At 40.6% G+C, this 21,499-nt stretch overlaps 1 protein-coding gene across 1 annotated transcript in view; it reads left to right on the top strand.

Annotated features, from left to right (window-relative positions):
- Positions 1-21,499, top strand: part of SNX9 (sorting nexin 9) — a gene marked incomplete at its 5' end in the record, with an annotated part of 87,440 nt that overhangs the window by 41,458 nt on the left and 24,483 nt on the right. The window contains 3 exon segments of the mRNA XM_079716397.1: positions 14,164-14,329; positions 15,931-16,081; positions 19,480-19,564. Coding sequence (XP_079572523.1) covers positions 14,164-14,329; positions 15,931-16,081; positions 19,480-19,564 — 402 coding nt within the window.

Consider the following 21,499-nt stretch of genomic DNA (forward strand, 5'->3'; position numbering starts at 1 on the left):
CCCTTGAGTCTCCTCAGCACCACTTGTTTTCAGTTTGGCCTTCTTCCTGCACAGGCAGGTTAAAGCCTCGCATTCAGCTACTGGTTATCCAACTTTCTGACTGTTGTATCTTTTAAACCATATCTTTTTAGAGAGATCTCTCTAGGAGGTTACATCCATCTGCAGATGTTCTTGAATAACTTATTTTGAGCCTGTTATTTTTTAGTTTGTCTGAGTCTTCATTGACTTTGTATTTTTAAGCTGTACTGCATTTCACAGTAATTAGTTCATACATTTATTTATAGCTTAATATGTAAAATAGCACTTCCTTTTGTTTTTCTTAAAACTCCTAATTTCAGGTTGCTTGGGGTACCTTCTGGTTCTAGCTTCTTACTGAGCAATCACAGAGGTAAGTGCAGTGACTGGTGTAGAGGTAGATAATGTTGATGCATCATCCCAATCCCCATTATCATCTTTTTCTTTCCTTTCTAGTATGTAAGGGAACCCTTTACCTGTAAAACACAGTCCAGCCACTTGGCTGAGGTATAGACTAGAACTGTAAATGTCAAAGGAATATAATGCATTATTCTTTAAATGTGTTGGAACAATTTAATTTGAAATATGATAGAGCTGTTTATTTTTTTAAGTACTTGGAAAAAATATAGGTAACATTTTTTTCATTAACTTTGGAATATAGAAGGTCTTTCTAAGCACAGCACAATTTCTAGCAGCCATTAAGGAAAGAATTGATATATTTAAGTCAAAAAGTAAGGGGCTTCCCTGGTGGCGCAGTGGTTAAGAATCCGCCTGCCAGTGCAGGGGATACGGGTTCGGGCCCTGGTCTGGGAAGATCCCACATGCTGCGGAGCAACTAAGCCCGTGAGCCACAACTCCTGAGCCCGCATGCCACAACTACTGAAGCCCGCACGCCTATAAGCCTGTGCTCTGCAACGAGAAGCCACCGCAATGAGAAGCCTGCACACCGCAACGAAGAGTAGCCCCCGCTCGCTGCAACTAGAGAAAGCCCGCATGCAGCAACGAAGACCCAACACAGCCAAAAATAAATAAATAAATAAAATTTTTTTAAGTAATATTCAACTAGGAAAAAAAACTCTAACATGCCAGAGATGTCAGCTAATTCTGTTAATATACAAAGAACTCTTATAAATCTGTAGGAAAAAGGTAAACAACTCAGAAGAAATGGGCAACGGATATGAACAGATTTTTCATTGGAAAAGAAATACGAAGAGCCAGTAAACATAGGAAAATGCTCATTTTGAAATTCTTCTATCAAATTAGCAGAGAATTAAAATGTTTCAACTCCTAGTGTGAGGAAAGGCGTGTTCAAATAGGCATCCTTGTATGAAGCTGGTATAGGATAAATCGATGAAGCTTTTTGGAGGACAGTTTGATAATATATATTAATATTTGAGGTGCATCTACTCTTTGACCCAGCACTTCTGAGTTGATCTTACAGCTCTGCTCTCAGAACACAGCCATCTGGGCAGGAGAAGAAGTTTCCTGCAGCACTGTTGTAACAGCAAAGCCTAGAATGTGTGCGTCATCCGTCGGGGCTGGTCACATAGACTACAGGACAGCCACACCATGGGAAGCAGGGCTGCTTTTAGAAGAATGAGGGTAGCTTCATATATACAGATACGGATGAATGGGCTTTTAAAAAGGCATATCACTAGTGTAATGTTATCTTTATTGTGTTTAAATATATACACACCACAGATGCAAATTGTGTCGAAAAATTATTGAAGGATATCTAAGAAATGAGTCAGGTTCTTGTTTTCTTTTTCTGTTACAGATTTTAAGTTGGATGAGGACAGCTATTGCAGTACCTTTAGAAAAGAAGAATGGTTTTTAGTGGTTATTACTGGTTTCATTATTAGTCATATATCTGATATTTTACAGTTTCAGGAGCATTTCCTGTTAGTAGCTGTGCCACTAGAATGAATTAACCCGCTGGTGGAAATGAATCTCAGACATTATTACCAAACATGTGTTAATAGTTGTTCTCATTTGGGTTTTCTCCCAGCTATTAGTGTTTAAATTATATCATTGATTATAAAAAGGTTCTCAGTATAGATCTTTTTAAAAACTCTTAGATTACTGCCTCTTTGTAGAACTTACTTTTGAGAAATTAATGGGAAGTTTTTGTTTGTACCTTTAAAAGAACAATGGGGCTTAATCATTAATTGAAAGTTGTATAAACCTAGATGTTTTATCTGAAGGTTTTTGACTTGAGGGATTTATTTTTCTATCCTTTTTAAACTAGAAAGGTGTACATACTTGAAATAAACTGCTTCTCCTTTTGTTAAAATTCTTGTTACTTTCTTTATCACACTGTATCCCAGTTGCCCTTGGATATATCTCTGTTCTTCTGTTTCACGGTTTCTCATCCCAGCCTTCCCCCTCTCCATGTGCGTTGGTGCGGTGGGAAGCCTGGTGTAACGTTTGGTGTTAGAGCTGGGTTGACAGTCTGGCTCCACTTCGTAAGAGTCGTGGCTGCTTCCTGAACTGTCGGAGGACCAGGCCACTGGTATAACGTGGTGTCAGACTCAAGGAAGACATTTAAGAAATATCTCCTTCTTTTTTCACCTCTTCCCTCTCCAAGGAACAGTCTCAATCCACTTACCCTTTTTTGTTCCAACCTGTCTCCTTCTTCTACCCTCTCTAACCGTGCAGAAGATTTCCTTAGAAATCTCTCTCCAGTGTTGAATTTTCTCTTCAGTTTGCTCAGTGGCCAGCTTCTTGTTCAGCATCGCTATCTGCCTGTCTCCTCTGTATCTCAGACTCTGCATGAACAGAATCACTCATTATTTCCCCACAAATCTAGTTTCTCTTCCTGACTTTCCCATTTCTGTTTCTCTGAAATGTTGCTTTTTTTCTATGCTCTGTTTTTCATTCCACTTTAAAACCCTGAGTGCCTTTGCGAGCCATAGTTATAGATAGGAGTGTCCTGCATCCTTTAGATGTGTAAGGGCAGGAAAACGCTCGGTTTTAATCCCAGACCTTGCCTAGATTTTATTCCCAGATCTCATACTTGCTGTGTGACTCACGGTGAGCTTCTTAGCTTCTGTGTGCCTCAGTTTCCTCATCTGTAAGACCTCACAGAATTGTTGGAAAGAGTAAATGGAAGAAAGTTCTGAAGTGTTTAGAACAATACGTGGTACTTAGTAGGGGTTTAATTATTTTTAACAGTTTGGATATTAAACAAATGCTCAAAGTTAAGTGGGTGTTTAGGGACATAGCATCTTTTTTATTACGTAGAGATTTTCAGTGTGATGGTATTTGTTATGAGGGAACTTTTATTTATTAAGGAATGAGGAAGGAAATAGTAATTTTATGTTGGAACTACATTTTGCTTTCGCATTTCTCAAAAAAAAAAAAAGGCCATTTTTAGGCCATTTTGTAGTCCATTTAAAAATAAATCAGCAAAAGAAACCTTCACAAAGGCTTATTATTTCATTATCTCAAATAAGGTCTGTAATGCTGTGGACATCTCATAATTGCTTACTGAGACTTTCTCCTTACAAAACCCCTGTTGCAAAGGTTCTCTCTATTTGCCCACGCCCTCTCCCAGCCACACAGGAATCCCTTTTACTCAGTTACAGGGCTTTGTAAGGAGGGTTGTGCACATCTGTATACAGGATTTGTTGACATTTTTCTTCAAAACTGAATTAGGCTGGTGATGTTAACCTTCCATGCTTTCCTGATCCCAGACCCTTGCCTTACATAAGACAGCTTTGTGCATCTGGGACCCATTCAAAAATACACACTGGCGAAATTTATTTTTTAGGATGTTTTGTTGCTATTTGGCTTTATCTAACAGGAAACAAATGACAAAAGCAAAGGGTTTGTTTTGTTTTTACCTTATAACTGCCCTGGTGAAGGGCCAGTCAGCATTGTTATACTCCCAACCCATCATCAGAGGAATGTCTGTAAAAGCCCATTTCACGTGGACCTTTATTAGACAGATCTATCAAATTGTCTTCTGCTACTTATAGCATCATCCTGTTTGGCACATAAAGCTACCTATTTTAAAACTTCGTGCTAAAAAAATAAGTAAATTCTCTAAGCTAGTACAAGTATTTTCCATTTTTTAAGGCAAATCTTATTCTTTTAGTTTACTCTATTTAAAAAATAAATACCTGGAATTGACATCTGTGGGTTCAGAATGTGAATTAATAAAGGATCTGTTAAGTCATTTAAGCTTTTTGGGAAGTAATTTCCAGTCAGTAGTATTGACGTGACTGGCTACAAATTGATTTAATCTGTTGTTGTGATCTAGCCTTATTTTTTAAAGAATGTACAAGTTTTATATTTCTATAAGGGGTTTTTTGAAATCATTAGAGGTTTATCTGTAGTATTAGATGATGTGCTTTTAGCAAAAGATCTATAAATAACAAAATAGGAAATTTTACAAATTCTATCTGTATTTTGAGCTGAAATAATTAGGCTTTTCACATAAGACAATTTTACGCCTTCTGTAGGCCTTTTTGAGAACGAGAAGCCTTTGTCAGAAACTGATTGAAATGTTCTTGGTTTATGGAGGAATCACATTATTTGCTTTCTAGTCCTACTTCCTAACACAATTGGCACATGGTTATTAAACATTTCATGAATGAGAAATGTCAGATAAAGACATTTATGCCTCAGTCATGCAGATAAGGTGCAAAAAACAAACAAAAACATAATAACCTCAGCTTTCACAAAACCAGTAACCTTCCATTCATTTTTGTTGTATATCCCTGGCCAAAGTCTTACTCTGGAAGTTCCTTCCCTCCTTCTTTCCTTCCAAGCGTATATATTAGGGTATGGCAGTGCAATCGGCCATGGCAACATAACCGATAGGGTGTAGATGTATGTGACTGAGGATTTCCTTGTATGGTAATAAGATGGGCCCTCGAACGCTTCCAGAGCCTTTCCCCCGAGATGATAATACGCAAGGTAGTGAGCCCATGATTAACAACTCTTCTTACCTGGTAGACTTGTCAAACCGCATGGTCCGTGGTGACCTGTACTGAACTTTGGGCATCCTCTGTAAGGAACCAGGTGGGCAGCGACCTTTATATATTCTTTGTACTCTTGTTTGCTGGTTTGGTAGAACACCAAACAGAAAGCAACCTTGATGAAGTATAAGTTACCTTTCTCATTAATTCTCAGACCTAGATCCCCCTTGAAGTCTGAACTAGTTCAAGTGGGCACAGAGAGAAATAAAGGCATCTGTTGCCCATCTCTCCATCTGCCCCCAGCCTCTCCCAGTGTTGTCTCATGACGTGTGCAGTGAAAGTTCTTCTTAGACCATGTCTTGAACTGGGAAACCAGAAGAACTTATTTCGCCTGAAACCAGGAGAACATACTGGGAAACCAGTGAATCAAGTCGATCTAGCTGTTGTTTCCAAACAGGCCCTTGCCCAGGTCTTACTGCATTTTCACTGATGCCCATTGTCAGAAGTAAGAGTTTGATTCTTACTCATCCTGGTGGCCCAAGGATGTCATATAAGAAGCAAAGTAACAACAAAGTAGCAAAATATAACAAAACCAGACCTATTATTTTTGTGGTCAGCAGTTGCAGACTAGTGTTTTGTTTTGTTTTGTTTTTCTTTAAAAGAAAGTTACTTAGAAACAGTTTAATTCTTTCAGTTTAAGCTTTTTAGAGTGGGACCAGAGCAATGCTCAGTCTAGGGATATTTTTGCCTCTCTGTGGAGGCAAAAGCCTTTTCAGTGCTGTACCTGCTGTCACCCTTATGAATCATGAGGTTTTCCGTTCTGGCTGGTGAGAACCGCCCTACTAAGGGGTTGATACCTAACCTTTCATATGGCAGCTCTCTCACGTGCACACGCTGATCAGTACTCAGCCTAAGGCCTGGGGTCCCGTCCCGTCCCGTCCCCCACACATCTCCAGAGGTCTCTGTGCAGCTTTCTGCTTCTCAGTACTCTGCCCCAGACCCCCAGCTCTGTCTTCTTAGTTCACAGAGACCAGTGGTCTGTGCATGGGTTCCCCGTCCCTGATCCATGGCCTGGAAAGTCTTCTCTAGGCAGAGGGCAGGTCCTTTATTGCCTGATGTCTAATGATTTGAAGACAGTTTCATATATTTTGTCTTTTTTAGTTTTAAGTGGAAGCGTAAACTGGATCCCAGTTACTCCATCTTGATTGTCTTCTTTGTGTATTACTAGTTGATTTCCAAACCCAAGTTTATTTACATCTACAAATGGTACAACTTTCTTCACAAGAAGGTTGTACATGAAAAGTGCATTCTCGTAACACTGTATAAATGTTAATAGTAATGACTTCCCTACTAGATAGTTGTGGAGCTGGGATTCAAAGCCTGGAAATTGGGCTCCAAGGTTGTCCTCCTAATAGCGATGCTGATTTGGCCATTGCCTAGCTCCACAAGGTGTATCAGTTATCTGTTCTCATGTTGACACTGCACACCAAGCCAGTCAGCTCAGGAGCACACAGAGTTCACGACCTCGCAGGCTGTTCTGTGCTCTTAGCCGGTCTTGGTAGGTTCTCCGTGGCTCTGTGGTTCCAGGAAGCTTTGCTCATCTCACACGTCTGGTGGCTTTGAAAGCCCTGGTTCAACATTCTAACATTTTTAAAAGCTTGGCTACATTTTTCCTCTGGAGTTTTTTTTCATTGGCTGTATGACTTGCATGATATTTGTTCCATTCCTTCTGTGCTGCTTATAATTATTTTTAGTGCTTCAGTGATGTTGTGTTATGACAGCAAGAGTCTTTAGAATATATACTAATGCACTGAAGACAAACCACTACTATACATTAGGGGCTTTGCTTTTTGCATGTAATCTTGGTGCATGAGTGGCATGCTGGAATTTTCTGGTGAACTTAGCCCTGCTATGCATTTGCTGTTGTTAGCTTTGGTATACTCTTTTTTTCCCCTTCGTTTACCGAGCACCTTTTTTTATTTTAAGGTGGATATTTTGGCTCAGATTGGCTGTATTGAAAGTCTCAGCCAATCACCACCTTCTTCATCTTCTCCTTCTCCTTCTTCTTCCATAAATAAGGTAAAATTCAAACTTGAATGAAAGAGGAAATAAACATTTAAAACCCCTAGAAGTAATCCTTTTTTTCCCAAGTGAGGTGATTGTTTCAGCTGAAGTATCTTACTAAAGCTCTTCTTGGGGGCATGGCAACATAGAATGTGGGACATATAGGAGTTGGAAGGGCAATTGGGATTTATACTTTGGAGACTTTTTTTTTTTTTTTTTTTTTTTTGTGGTACGCGGGCCTCTCACTGTTGTGACCTCTCCCGTTGCGGAGCACAGGCTCCGGACGCGCAGGCTCAGCAGCCATGGCTCACGGGCCCAGCCGCTCCGCGGCATATGGGATCCTCCCAGACCGGGGCACGAACCCGTATCCCCTGCATCGGCAGGCGGACTCTCAACCACTGCGCCACCAGGGAGGCCCTATACTTTGGAGACTTTTGATGAGACTCGATTGATGGATTTATTCCATGGACAGCAAGGTCTAATGAAGGAGTTTTAGTCACGGAGTTTACAGAGTCTGGATGGCTTTGGTACCGTAAAAGGTGGGGAAAGAAGAGAATGATGCCGTTGCTCAGTAGAAAGGAGAGAGGAGGGAGGGCTGGGAGAAAAGGATGGGAGAGGTCCCTCAGAGTTTGAAACCTTAGCGGAAGAACATAATGCATCATTGTGCGACCAAATGTCTGCAGGTGAGGGACAAAAGGCGTTCTTGGAATTGACGGCAAAGAAGTCAGAGGCCAAAGGATCATTAAACCAAATGATTGTGTAGCTCAGTTTGTTGCAGTAGGGGTTAGGCTTTGAAGAAAAGCAAGAGCTCAGCATTTAGCACACAGAAAACGTGCCAAGTCCCCCAAGAATTTATGAGTTGCTTTTATGGCAAAACAGTTCTGTCTTCTTCCTCTTTCTCTTATGTACCTGAAGGAAATGGATCTTTGGCTAAAATAGAAAGTATCCTAAGTGCCTATAATCACTTATTTAATTAAAAGTTTCTCTATTAACGTGATCTGTCATTGAAGCCATTTGGAAATATAACTGATCTTTTCCTCTAAAGCATAAACGAATGGGGATTTACTCAAAGATTACCAGTCTTCATTCTTTTCTGCATACTCTAGATGAGCCCCCATGTAGTAAGATAGCCACTACTGAATGCATACCATGTGCCAGATATTGTTAGGTGCTTTATATGCATTATGTCATTGAATTCCTACAGAAATCTTATGAGGAAGGTTATGATGTTATATCCATTCTGTAAGAGTGGAAACTAAGAGAGATGGAGTACATTGCCCAAATTCATACAGTTAGTAAGTGGTAAAGCTGGGATTCAAACCCAGATAGACAGCCTCTAGAGCTTTAGCTCTTAACTGCTGCACCCATGAGAAATTTACGTCAGTCAAATTTCTACAGTTTCATAAGGGATTTAAAATTCAACCAGTGGACCAATGTTCTTATCCTTGTCCCCTTTTACCCCATATTATGTATTTGTAAGATGCACAGCTTTGCTACGATTATCTCAGGAATACGCTTTGCTCGCCACCCCACCATGGCCACTCAGACTCCGTTCTCTGTCTTTCTGCTCTACAGGCTCCTTTCAGCAGATACATTTAGATTGTCTCATGATGTAAAGACAATGTAAATATATTTCTTTGTTTTGTCTTATGAGGTTAGGATAGCTTTTAAATTTAGAGTGCCAGACGTAGAGAATGGACTTGAGGACACGGTGGGGGGAGGGTAAGCTGGGACGAAGTGAGAGAGTAGCATTGACGTATATACGCTACCAAATGTGAAATGGATGGCTAGTGGGAAGCAGCCACATAGCGCAGAAAGATCAGCTCGGTGCTTTGTGACCACCTAGAGGGGTGTGATAGGGAAAGTGGGAGGGAAACGCAAGAGGGAGGGGATATGGGGACATGTGTATGCATATGGCTGATTCACTTTGTTGTACAGCACAAACTTAACACAACATTGTAAAGCAATTACACTCCAATAAAGATGTAAAAAAAAAATTTAGAGTGCTAAATCAGCAAATGTGTTGACTACATCGCTTCTGGCATTAGGGAGCATTTAATTTAGTTAGAGTGGGAGTTAGGGGGCGAGTCAGACACAATCAGCCAGTTCCAGTGCAAGGCAGGTGACAATCCATTCATAATAGAGATCCAGACAGACATGTGAGTGTTTGTGAGTGTTTTAATTTAGCAAGTAATTTACTAAACACTTACTACATGCAGGCCCCATGTTCATAGGCAACAAGAAATCACTGGTGAGCCTGATGGGCACAGACCTCTTGTCCCTTGCATACATCCTCATGGAGTTCAGAAGGCGCTGTTTGTATGTGCAAGTTTTGTTTTTTGGATTTTCCAACATTTGCGAAAACTTAAAGCATAGGAAAGTTAAGTGAACTTCATAGTGAATGAATAATCATATACCCACCTTCTAGATTTTACCATTAACATTTTACTGTTCTTTATCACACATATGTCCATCCCTCTGTCCATCTGTACCTGTCAGTATCTTCCAGCTTTTCTACAGTGTACTGATAAGCTTTTATAACTAGGAAGGCATTGTTATTTTAAGAGCATGGCAGTGCTGAAAATCACTTATTCTGTGGTCGTCCACAGCCAGTTATTTTCCTAGAAGAGACTCAAGTCAGTATACATGAGGAAACTCTGATTTCCCTCTTTGTGAAATAATAGTAATGTTATGAAGGTCAGATGAATATCTAAAGAATAATAGATATAATAATCTATTATTATTAGAAGAATACCTACTTCATACAAATGACCAAGAAGATCACAGTTCGCCACTTGAAGAAAAATAAAAAATTTGAGTCTTTGCCACTTTATGTAAGGCACTTTAAGAACCTTTTAGGGGAGATGTTTGCCCGTGACTTGCTAGTGGGAATGACTCACCGATACGCCAATAACTCTAACGGAAGACTAACTTGGGGAGAAAGTGGAAGGATGTGACTGAATGTCAGCCAGCAGGCGGAGGCCAGCGCCCTCCGTGGGGTGGGACTGGGCCAGAATCTAGGAAGGTGAGGTAGAAGGCTTTGCACGCAGATGGAGAGCAGAGCCTGAGCAAAGGCAAGGACACAGGGAAGTCTGGGAAGCTGCGGGCTGAAGCACAGAGTGAGGGTTAGTGGCAAGTAGTGAGGACAGGGAATGTCATGGAAGGAAAAGGTAGGATCTTAATTGATGGACTAAGGAGTTTGGAATCTATTCTGTGGTGAGCGAGGTCTAAGGAACGGTTTCTAATTAACGTGGTTGATAGAATCGGGAGGGGTTTGGTGCCCTGAAAGGAGGGGAAAGGAGAGGATGAAGACATTGAAGGAGCTGGAAGAAAGGAGAGCAGAGGCGTGGACTGTTGTGTGACCAGATGCCCGCAGTTAAGGTGCACAAGGGGTATTGGGAGTTGAAAGCAAAGAAGCCAGAGGCCGAAGTGCAGGAAGGGTGGCTTCAGAGAGAAGCAGACCATGAAGGCTTTGCCAGCTGGTTGTTAGTTATTGATATTAGAGGAAGGACCCTGGAGGTCACCTGAGAGAGAGAGAGTGCGTAAAAAGTCAGTGATAGAAGCTGGAGAGATTGCCAGTTGGTCAGGTTTTGAAAGATTTATCAGTAGGAGTCAGGTTGAAACAAGAGAGAAGGAATGTTCCAGAAAAAAACAGAGAGAAGCAAAGTTATTAGACTTGCCAAAAAGAATTTCATAACCCAGGTAGAGAGCTAAGATCGTACCTGTAACCAAATAAGATAACAATTATTGTAAACAGCGTATAAACAAAGTAGTTTTTAAAAGAACTATCGGGCTTCCCTGGTGGCGCAGTGGTTGAGAGTCCCCCTGCCGATGCAGGGGACACGGGTTCGTGCCCCGGTCTGGGAGGATCCCACATGCCGCGGAGCAGCTGGGCCCGTGAGCCATGGCCGCTGAGCCTGCGCGTCCAGAGCCTGTGCTCTGCAGCGGGAGAGGCCACAACAGTGAGAGGCCCGCGTACCGCAAAAAAAATAATAAATTAATTAAAAAAAGAAAAGAACTGTCATGTTATGTGTTTCTGTCCTAATAAGTTTTAATGTTTTAAGGTTACTTGGCGATGAATTTCATATCCCATTGCTTCCTCAATATTGATGAAAACCTTCTTGGACAGTTTGCCAACACGATCTTACTGTCATGGCAGTGCTGAACTTGTACTCATCCTGTTGTTCTAGTTATAACCCTTCTGTTCCTTTTCCTCAGTAGTTTATAGAAATGCTAGACAATGAATGCCTGTACTTACTGTCATCCTACTATCCAACATTTCTGTACCTTTTGAAGTTTTTAATTCTAAAACCAAAACCTCATAGTTTAGTTTGGAGAGCACAGAGTATATGTTGCTGAATAAAACACCCCTACTTACAGAAAACTATGGAAGGAAGGGTTCTCTTAAATGAAGTGTGATTGTCAGGCCCTCAGCACGGCAGCCTTCATTTCCAGTCGGCACTGCAGTGGCTTGAGAGTAGCTCCTCGTCAGCCGTATGTTCCAGAAATTCACAGTCATGAGGATGAATGTCTTTCTGCTATTCATATTTGACTTCAGGCAGAATCACTAGTAACTTCATTAATTTTTCTTGAAGGTATAGAGATGTTAGAATGAAATCATAGTTCCTTTTGTAAAACATGTACTGTTTTTGATGCTTCTGATAGGTGGCAGGCAGTTATCCACCCTGTATGTCAATTGATGAAGAGTGAAAAAAAGATCAACCATGACAGCATTCTAAAACATTAGAGAGGTGTTTGAGGCCGTTTGGGTAATTTTCTTACAAATCCCAATCTCTCTCTCTCTCTCTCTCTCACTAACCCCCAAATTTTTATGTGAGAAGGAAGACTTGAGTAAAGAGAAAAATTTGCTCTTCCATGTTCTTGAAAAAATAGATTCAGTATTGAAATTTTTTTTTTTTTTTTTTTTTTTTTTTTTTGGCGGTATGTGGGCCTCTCACTGTTGTGGCCTCCCCCGTTGCGGAGCACAGGCTCCGGACGCACAGGCCCAGCGGCCATGGCTCACGGGCCCAGCCGCTCCGCGGCATGTGGAATCTTCCCAGACCGGGACACGAACCCGTTTCCCCTGCATCGGCAGGCGGACTCTCAACCACTGTGCCACCAGGGAAGCCCTGAAATTTTTTTAAAGGCACTATTTGTTTTCCCTGAGTTTATCTGTAAATTTAAGGTGATTCAAATGATTTTTAAACTTGACATGCTAATGCTAAAACTAAAGATTGTTTTAGTTTTAAAACGTGAAGCTGATGCTAAAGTTCACGTGTAAAAATAAACCAATAAAAGATGTTATGATGGGTTTCCCTGGTGGCGCAGTGGTTGAGAGTCCGCCTGCCGATGCAGGGGACATGGGTTCGTGCCCCGGTCCGGGAAGGTCCCACATGCCGCGGAGTGGCTGGGCCCGTGAGCCATGGCTGCTGAGCCTGTGCATCCAGAGCCTGTGCTCCGCAACGGGAGAGACCACAACAGTGAGAGGCCTGCGTACCGCAAAAAAAAAAAAAAAAAAAAGATGTTATGGTAAAGTACTAACGGTATTCTGTCTAATGGACTCCAAAGTAGCTTGGTACTAGTATGAATAGATTACTAGGATAGAATAGAATCCAGAAATAGGCCCAAGTCCAGTATACGATAAAAGTGAATTTCAGATCAGTGGAGGAAAATGGATTGTTCATTAAGTGATGTCAGGACAACAGAATGACTACAGGAAAAAATTAAGCTAGATTCCTATATTATTTCATATACTGAAGTAAATTCCATACAGGTTGAAGATTTAAAATTTAAAAATTAAGGAAACAAAAAACAAAAAAAACTGGTTGCCTCAGGGCTGGGTGAGCCAGGGGTGAGAGGTGGGTTACAGGTACTCTTACTGCAGTATTCCTTGATACTGGGTGCCATGTATTGCCCATTCCAAAATTTTGTTTATAATATTAATAATTAAACTATAAAAGTATGCTAAGGAATAATGGGAGAAAATATTTTAAAAATAGTTTTGGAGTATGGTAGCCCCATTTTATGCAAGACACCACCCATTGGCGTGTAGAAGGAGTGTAGGAATGTGACTGTACAATCTCCTTGGAAAGCAGTTTGACAGAATCTATCCATTCTAACTGCACACTTGTATTAGTCCAGCAATTTTTCTTCTGGGAATTTCACATACATCTGTTGGACATGTGAGGAAAGATGTACAAGGATGTGCATTGCAGCATTATTTACAGTAGCAAAATACTGCAAACAAGATAAATGAGCATCAGCATATGCTGTTTAGATGATGGGAAATAAATACAGTGGAATTCTGTGGAGTCACGTAAAAGAATGATGTCATCCATGTGCTGCTGTACCTAGGAGAATGTTTTAGGCTATTAAATGGAAAAACAAAAGAAAAGTGCAGAGCAGAAAATATAATTTGGGCTCACATAATATGTTTAAAAGCAAAAAGGCTCTCTCTGCATGGCATGTTTAAGTATATACAAGGCATTTGTTAGGAGTCATTATCTCTGAGAGAATGACTGGCATTTTAAGGTGGTAGGAATATTTTTAAAATTTCATATCTTTTTATACTATTGGAATTTTTTCTTACTGGGAACATATTACCTTTTCAAATAAAAATTAAAACAGTTAAAAATACAACTGATGACTATCAAGCAGTTAAAGTGAATAATACATATTCTTACCAGCAAGTATAAGCTCAAAAACATAATGTTAAGTGAAAGAAAAAAGACAGCTTGCAAAGAGATACATACAGTACAGTGTTGTTCAGGTCAGTTTGAAAAATATAAAGCATTTGTTATTTATGAATACGTTACATATTCCATTACATATGCAGTGGAAGTATAAGAACATGCACAGGAATGAGAACAGGTTCAGAAAAGTAGTTACTTGGGGGAAGGAAAAAGAAAGGGAGTCTCTTTGTTATTGGTTGTAAAGTTTCTAAGCAAATATGGCAAACTGTTAACAATAAAATTCGGTTGATCCTGTCTTTTGTGCTTTCCTACATGTTTCTAAAATTTTATTATTTAAATTTTAAATTGTTTTAAATTTCTATCCGTTTTTTCAGCACCCCAATTCAATTGTTATGTGATTCCTACTGAATTGAGTAGTGCTTTCTAGAAGTCACGAATACTCTCTCCTTTTTTACCCCTAGCATCAGGTCAGCAGTGGCAATGACCCCTGGTCAGCCTGGAATGCTTCCAAATCTGGAAACTGGGAAAGCTCGGATGGCTGGGGAGCCAAGCCCGAGGGGACTGCAGCCCAAAGAAGCACCTCCAACAACTGGGACACTGCCTTTGGTCATCCCCAGGCCTACCAGGGACCAGGTGAGGAAGAGGGCTCTGCTGGTGATGGAGCCCACCCACCCTTAAAGGCCATCGGAGTTAAAATAGATTTAATCAAAGGAACTGTTCTCAGGTGCTCTTATTCACTAATAGCAAACTTATTTTGCTGGGTCAAAATGTAGGTAGTTTTTAATTATGGTCTTTAGTCCACTCTCAGTTAGCTGTCAAGGAGTCACAAATGCAAACGCTTGCAGGGCCCACGTTCATAAAGCAGAACAACAACGCAGCCCTGTGGGGCGGGGCCGCGGAAGACGGAGGTGGGCAGCTCTGCTCTAGCTGGCGGGTTGATGCCGTTGCCGGAGAACCGAGCTAGTGTTCCTGGACCACCACAGGTCCAGAGAGACTAGAAATCTCGATTTTCATCTCATCTTCCCACTTTAAAATCTTAGCTACTAACACACGTTTGGGCCAAAAAAATGTGCACACGGATTGAATATGGTTCATTGCCACATTCAACGGTTTATGGTCACATGGTTTGTGATGTCTAACGTAGCTGTTCTGTCTTTTCCTTAACTCCCTGTTTGACTCCCGGGTTCTTAATGGAAATACTGAGGCAAAAGAGGAATTTCTAAAAGGAGAAACAATTCAGGAAACAAGAAAGGCGATTTATGTCTGTTCTGAAATTAAGAGATCCAACCCGTTATTTTTTAATGATCCCTGTATGAGCAGATTTTGCCAAGAACTGAATGTGCTAAACAGCAGGAGACTTGCATGCAGGAGCCATAAAGGGCACAGGTGCTGGTTTCCAGCTCCCACTCATGGACAGGAGCTGGGCTGCTGCAGGACCAGGAGTCGTGGGCTGGGTAGAAACGTTGAGACTAGACTGCTGACATCTGCTTCTGTAGTAACGTGACGTGGCTCCAGGGCTCTTGGCCCAGATCCTTCTAATACTTTCTATTCTCATCTTTTTTTTCGTTTTGGCATTTGTCTCTGGGCTTCTCGTCGTGGTACTCTTAGGGCGGAGATCCCAGGGCAGTTCCCTGCCTAATGTTAAAGGGGCTCCTCAGGCCATCAGAGGTGGGAGACAGAGGCACAGAACAGTGGAAGAAGAAGGGAGGGAGGGAGGAAAGCTGGCAGCACCTCATCTGACACAGAGATTGTTGTTAGAATGTTAGGGTCCTGATGCTGGTCAGTTACTACTTATCTCGTTTCTTTCCCCTCCACCCCCTTGTCCTTCTCTCACCTGTATTATTATTAGTGTTCAACATTCCTTTTTAAAACTCTTATCACCCTTTTGTCCTCCCCAGTCTCTTGGCTTAAAGGGTATTTGATCTGCTTATTTGCAAGTTTATCAAGCTAGATTTATCAACGTATAGGCCTCTAGAAGGCCTTCCCTATATACCACAGAGTGTTTTTATAGTCGGCATTTATCTGAAGTTACTTGGACTAACAGCCCTCTTGACATTGTTTCTAACTTGTCTTTTGTGCTAAAAGGCCGAATCGTCAAGCCCCAACACTGCCTGACTATAGAGCCTATACTCTTCACATCTTTGTTATAATCCTGACCCCCACCCCCAGAAGATTAAGTCATCCCTTCTTTCTTTTGTCTTTCTTTACTGACCATCTTCTGTGCCCACCTCCAGCAACTGGCGACGATGACGACTGGGATGAAGACTGGGATGAGCCCAAGTCGTCTTCTGCCTACTTCAAGGATTCAGAGGCGGCGGAAGCAGGCGGTGCCCCGCGAGGAAACAGCCGTGCGGGCACCTCCTCCATGAAGCTGCCGCTTAACAAGTAGGTGTAAGGGAGTTGGGGCAATGTGAACTCTCTGTAGAAACAGATACAAGATACAAAGAGGCTTTTTCTCTTTTCAGTGATCTACAGAGTTTTGGGTGCAATTTGATCATGTTTATTTTTTATTTGGCTCTTAGCTTGGAAGCTTCTTTTTAAAAATTTTTTTTTCATTTTAAAGTGAAATATATGTTCCATTTAATGATCTGCTAAATACTGTTTTTTTACCTTTATTAACTCATGACATATTAAGGTTTTTATTGCTGATGCCACAGGAAAGCTAAAAATAATCATGATAGCTTCCTTTTAAACGTTTTACTGTTTATTGACCTTTTACCATGTGCCAGGCTTTGTGCAAAGCAGTTTGTGTGTATTCTCTCATGCGACCCTCATATCCCTTTTGTGGTACATATAATCTCTGATTTCTCTGGGAAAATGAAGCCCAGAGAGGTTAAGTAACTGCCCAGGTTCACACAGGTGGTAAGTGATCTGTAGTCGGGATTCCAGTCCGGTCCCTCAGCTTCCTGAGCACACTCTCAACTACTATGTTTAATGTGTTTAGAACTTTGTTTTCACTTAGATTATTCTTTTTTTTTTTTTTAATGTTTTGAACGGTCCTTGTAGGAACAGTGCTTAGCAGGAAAGCATGTGGGAAGGGGTGAATATGGACACAGCCCTGTGGAATTCCCTAGTAGAGAGTTCTGGATGAGTCTGTAGTTTACACCAGTGTAGCTTGAAGGAGATGCAGTTTGTGACTTCCATATGATTTATCTTCAAATACTCTTCTTACAGCAGTTATATTTAAAATAGCTTTTCTAAAATTACTCATACTTTTTCTCTGTTCCAAGTTCATGATTCCAAGCAGATATCAAGGAACGTTAGTCTATGTCTGGAAAAAAATTGTAAACATGTTTGATATATATCTAGATACCAAGTTTCTAGGTCTCGATGTACATGTGTGTAAGTTTAATGAGCCCTGCAAGTTCTCCTTTGTATTTAAATACCATCTGGTAATTAAACGAGTTATCTTAGCTCACACTTCTCCTGCATTTCTGTCCAGTTTCTTCCATTGTGTATTTTCATACTCAGTTGCATGAATAGTACAATCAGTCATTCCTGACTGTATCCTATTTCTTAGAGTGAGATTTGAAGTTCTCAATATGGTCTGTAGTGACGTGCCTTACCCTCAGTTGTTCTTTAAACCTAAATACAAAGTATATTTCAAACCCATTTTAATATAATGTATCCCTCAGCCCCATTTTGAAAATGAGGAAGCAGGACCTGTGAGACAAACATGTCTAGCTGAATTTTTGAGTTTTCGTAGCTAGTTCGTGAGGTTCTGCCTCACGCCAGGCCTCTGACTCCACTTCCCTGTGGCTTCCACTGCTCCATGCTTGCCCTCTGGCTGGCTGTATGATCGTGGGGAAGTTGGATGACCTGTTTCAAACTCAACTTTCTTCATCTCTAAAGTGAAGGATTGGCTTTAATTAAGAATTCTTTCTGCTCTAAAATTTCAGTCTAGGTTGAAACCAAACTGAAGGAGTCCTAATATGCACCTGCACCTTTGAGGCATCCCTCTCTTTCTGTGGTGCTGGGAGCCATTTAAACCCTACATATTTTTATTTAACTAGACTAATGTATAAATGACTTACTTATAACAGTTGTAAAAATTTTTTTAATATTAACACTTTTCAGCGGTTAATCCATTTTATATAACAGCTGTATTCCAGTCATGGAGCATAAACCTTATGCTAGAAACAGAGATCAGACACTTAAGTACACTTGAGCATTACAAGAATACATCTTGATAATACTGAAAGAATTAATCAATTGCACTGCTGTTCAGTAAGTATTAAATGCGTGCATAGTCAGCTCTAGAGTTTTGCTGTGGTCACTAAGATACCAAAAGAAGCATGACATGTGCTCTCTGCACCCAGAAGCTTACAGTCTAGTCAAGGAATTGTTGCTATGTGTAATGCCCCAATTTCTCCATCAGCATTTTCTAGCAAAAGTGTAGGCTCTTTAATAAAAGTGTTCCAGGTTAGCCCATTAATTCATTAAGCATTTAGTATATTCCCATAATTCCTCTAGGTCCTGGAAATACAAATGCTTTCTCTAAGGTACTTCTAGTCTGCTGTGATGTACAAATGGCTGATGGCAATTGCAGCGCGATAAGCTGAAGAGCAAAAGTATGCTCAGAACACTGGAGCAGCACAGAGAAAGCTCCACCTGAGGCTGTTGGGAATACTTCCAAAGAGCTGATGGCGTCATTAGAAATCATTTTAATTTCTGAGTACGTACTAGGGCCTTTAGATTTATATAGATAACTCTTTATTTAAATCTTTTCATTTAATTCCCTTACCACCTTAAAGGTAGGTCGTATTGGTCCCATTCTTCACATAAGGAGACACGCTCTAAAAGTCACATAGCTGTTAAGTGTGGGACTTGAAATTCAAACCCAAGGCCATCAAGCTCCTAGACAGCTCTTTTACTCTGTTGTATGAGCTGTGTTTTAAAGCAGGTCCAGGGAAAAGAGAATGGAGGGAGGTCAGTCCAGAATGAAGGAAAAGATATGAGCCCCTGAGAGCATCACATTGGCCTGTAACTTGGTATAGGAATGAAATCAGAAGTAAGACAGCTGGTTTTTGTAGAAATAAGATTTCTTTTCCTATTTTAGGTATTTTGCTTTCTGAGGATTTTTTCCCCGTTTATTAAAAAAAAAAGAAAAATTCTAAAACCCAGATTAATCTTGTCTTCTTTACAAGTAGCGCTTTGGATGGCCATGCATTTATTCCAGCTTTTCTTCAGTTTTAGGACTTTGCTTCGGATGTAGATTTGATTTCTGGAAATAGCCAAGTTTATTATGTTTAGAGTCTCTTTACTAAGGAGACTGTTTTTGTGTGTGTGTCTCATAGACTGGTTCTGAAGGCAGTTCCCAAAGAAAATGACACAAGTACTTAGGAACAGTGGCGGTTTCTTTGGGATAATTGTGGCCTCCCGAGGGAGAATGTTGAAAGGCAGCTCTGGCCTTCACCCCATGTGGTCATCTCAGTTGATGTGCTCAGTACTTTCTACCTCTGTACCTGGGGGACATTTTCTCTCGTCTGCCCGTCACTCTTCATGTGGTGATAGAGTGTCTCAGATCAAGCAAATAGAGTGCCCATAAATATCACACCTTCTGGAGTCAAACTGTCCTCTTACCAGATAAAGCTTAATTAAATGACTAATTGGCCATTGAACAATCTGATTACATTAGGTTTCATTTACCATAGTTTCCTAGTTCTAGTACATCCGAAAGACGGAACAAGTTCAAACTGTCGTATTAAGTAAATGTGGATGAGAGCTGTAGAATTCTTATAAGGAAAAGCATAAGACTCACAAGCATTTATCCTCATGATTAGATTTCCTGGATTTGCAAAACCTGGAATGGAACAGTATTTGTTGGCCAAGCAACTAGCAAAATCCAAAGAGAAAATTCCTATCATTGTAAGTTTGTTCTTTTTTTTTTTTTGCTTTGTTTCTGATTAAGCTCTTTTATAATACCTTAAAGCTAAGAGGGTTATTAGTCATTTGGAAAGTATTTTTAAACATGTTTAATGCTCGAAGTAAGTAACTGACAGTGTGTATTAGTATTTTAAGAGTACTAAAAATAATTGGCATGAATTAATGCCCATTATTATATTGTTTAGATATTCTTTACTTTTACCTTTCAGACGGTTAGTAATTGAACAGACAACACCCATAGTACCTACGTATTTTTAATAATTTTTCTAAAATATCTTGAAGTAGCTTTTACATGCTGTTTTTCTACTAGCCATACATATTTAGCTAAAAAACCCAATTCAGATATTTAGGTTTCTACCTTGGCGAAGTACATGCGTGTCATCAGAATAAGTTGCCTTTTCCACTATGTTGGTAATAGTTTTCTTTCAATAAACCAGCTGTCGAGTCATGATAAGGAGCTAGGACATAAAAGCTGAGAGTTAATGGCACCATTAAGTATATCTGTCTTTGACTAGCTTATTACATAACATGACACAGGCTCTGTGGTTTCACCTAAATGTTGACTGCTGATAGATTTTCTATCTAAATGTTATCTAGCTGTATATTTCCAGATGAAATTCTGGCAAAGAGAACTATAGCTATCTTCTGACCCTGTTGATTTAATCCTGTAACTGTAAGTTGGGGGCAGGCCAGGAGGGCAAGCGGCCTTGAATATAATCACCATGGACTCAAACAAGGAGGAAAGATCTGGTCTTATTCCGTAATCTTTGGGTCCTGGGAAACTCGATAAAATTGCAAGAATGATATTGAATTTTTTATATTTCTTGTTCCTACTTCTTTGAAAAGCTTGAAATCCTAGAAAACTCCAGAGAGAAGGGTTGTGACCCAGAGCCCTTTTCTCCTTCTCCCCTCAAAGCAAACTTGGGATAATTATCTTCTGAGTGGTTAGGTTAGAGATTATTTTAGTTTTTTTCTTTAACTCCACAGAATTAAGAGCCCATGGCCTTGCCCCTCAGATTCTCACAGGGGACTTGGTCATAAGCAGGAGAGTCCTGGAACAGAGCTAAAAGACCCCCGTGTTTGAGTTGTCCCACACGTTTTAGGTGAAACTGGGCCCATAGGCAGGCTTGCCTGTGTGGGCTTCCTGTGTGGAAAAGGAAGCTGAGGAAAGCCATTGAGCCTTCAGAAAACCAAGAGAAAGTAGGGACCTGGTCCTTTGCTTTTAAGGTGCAGTACCCTACCCACTAATAAAATGTGACCCTGTGGATATTGGGCCCTAGTTGATCAGAGTCGCCTCTCTTGGTCCCAGTCACTAAGGGAAGTTCCCAAGAGGCCCCTCTTAAAGATTCCTGCTCTGCAGCTTTAAGAGAGTTTTCTGGATCTGGGCTCCCTCTTGGAGAATCATAATAACTTGTTGTCAGAGATCTTTAGTCCCTTATTAAAATTCTCTGGGCCTCAGTTACCATCCTGACCTAATAGCCTCTGGACTTTCATACCTCACCTCACTTTCTTCTCCTTTCCCCTTTAAAAAGAATTAGAACTATATAAAGAATTAGGGTATACAGAAAATGAGAGTAAGTGTAGAGGAAGTTTGACAGCAATTTGGCATTGCTGAGACATCCAAGTGTGTAACTTTATATTTCACAGAACTCTTAGCCTGCAATAGATTTGAAATTTTTAAAAACTAGCCCCTCATTACATATAACTAAGACAGCTGGACTAGAGAGAGACTGTGTTCCGTCTCTCTAGAGGAAAGGCAGATCGGCATCTCTCCACGGCCTGCGATCCCCACGTGGGAGCAGAAGGGCTTCTCCCATTAAGTGTGTCTTTAAATATAACCTTAGTAGGAACAGAGAGCATTTATGTAAATAACTTCTCAAAGAAGAGCAAAAACAACCCTCCTAAGGACTTCTAGTC

Source organism: Hyperoodon ampullatus, assembly GCF_949752795.1.
Source record: "Hyperoodon ampullatus genome assembly, chromosome: 12".
Classification (NCBI taxonomy): Eukaryota; Metazoa; Chordata; class Mammalia; order Artiodactyla; family Ziphiidae; genus Hyperoodon; species Hyperoodon ampullatus.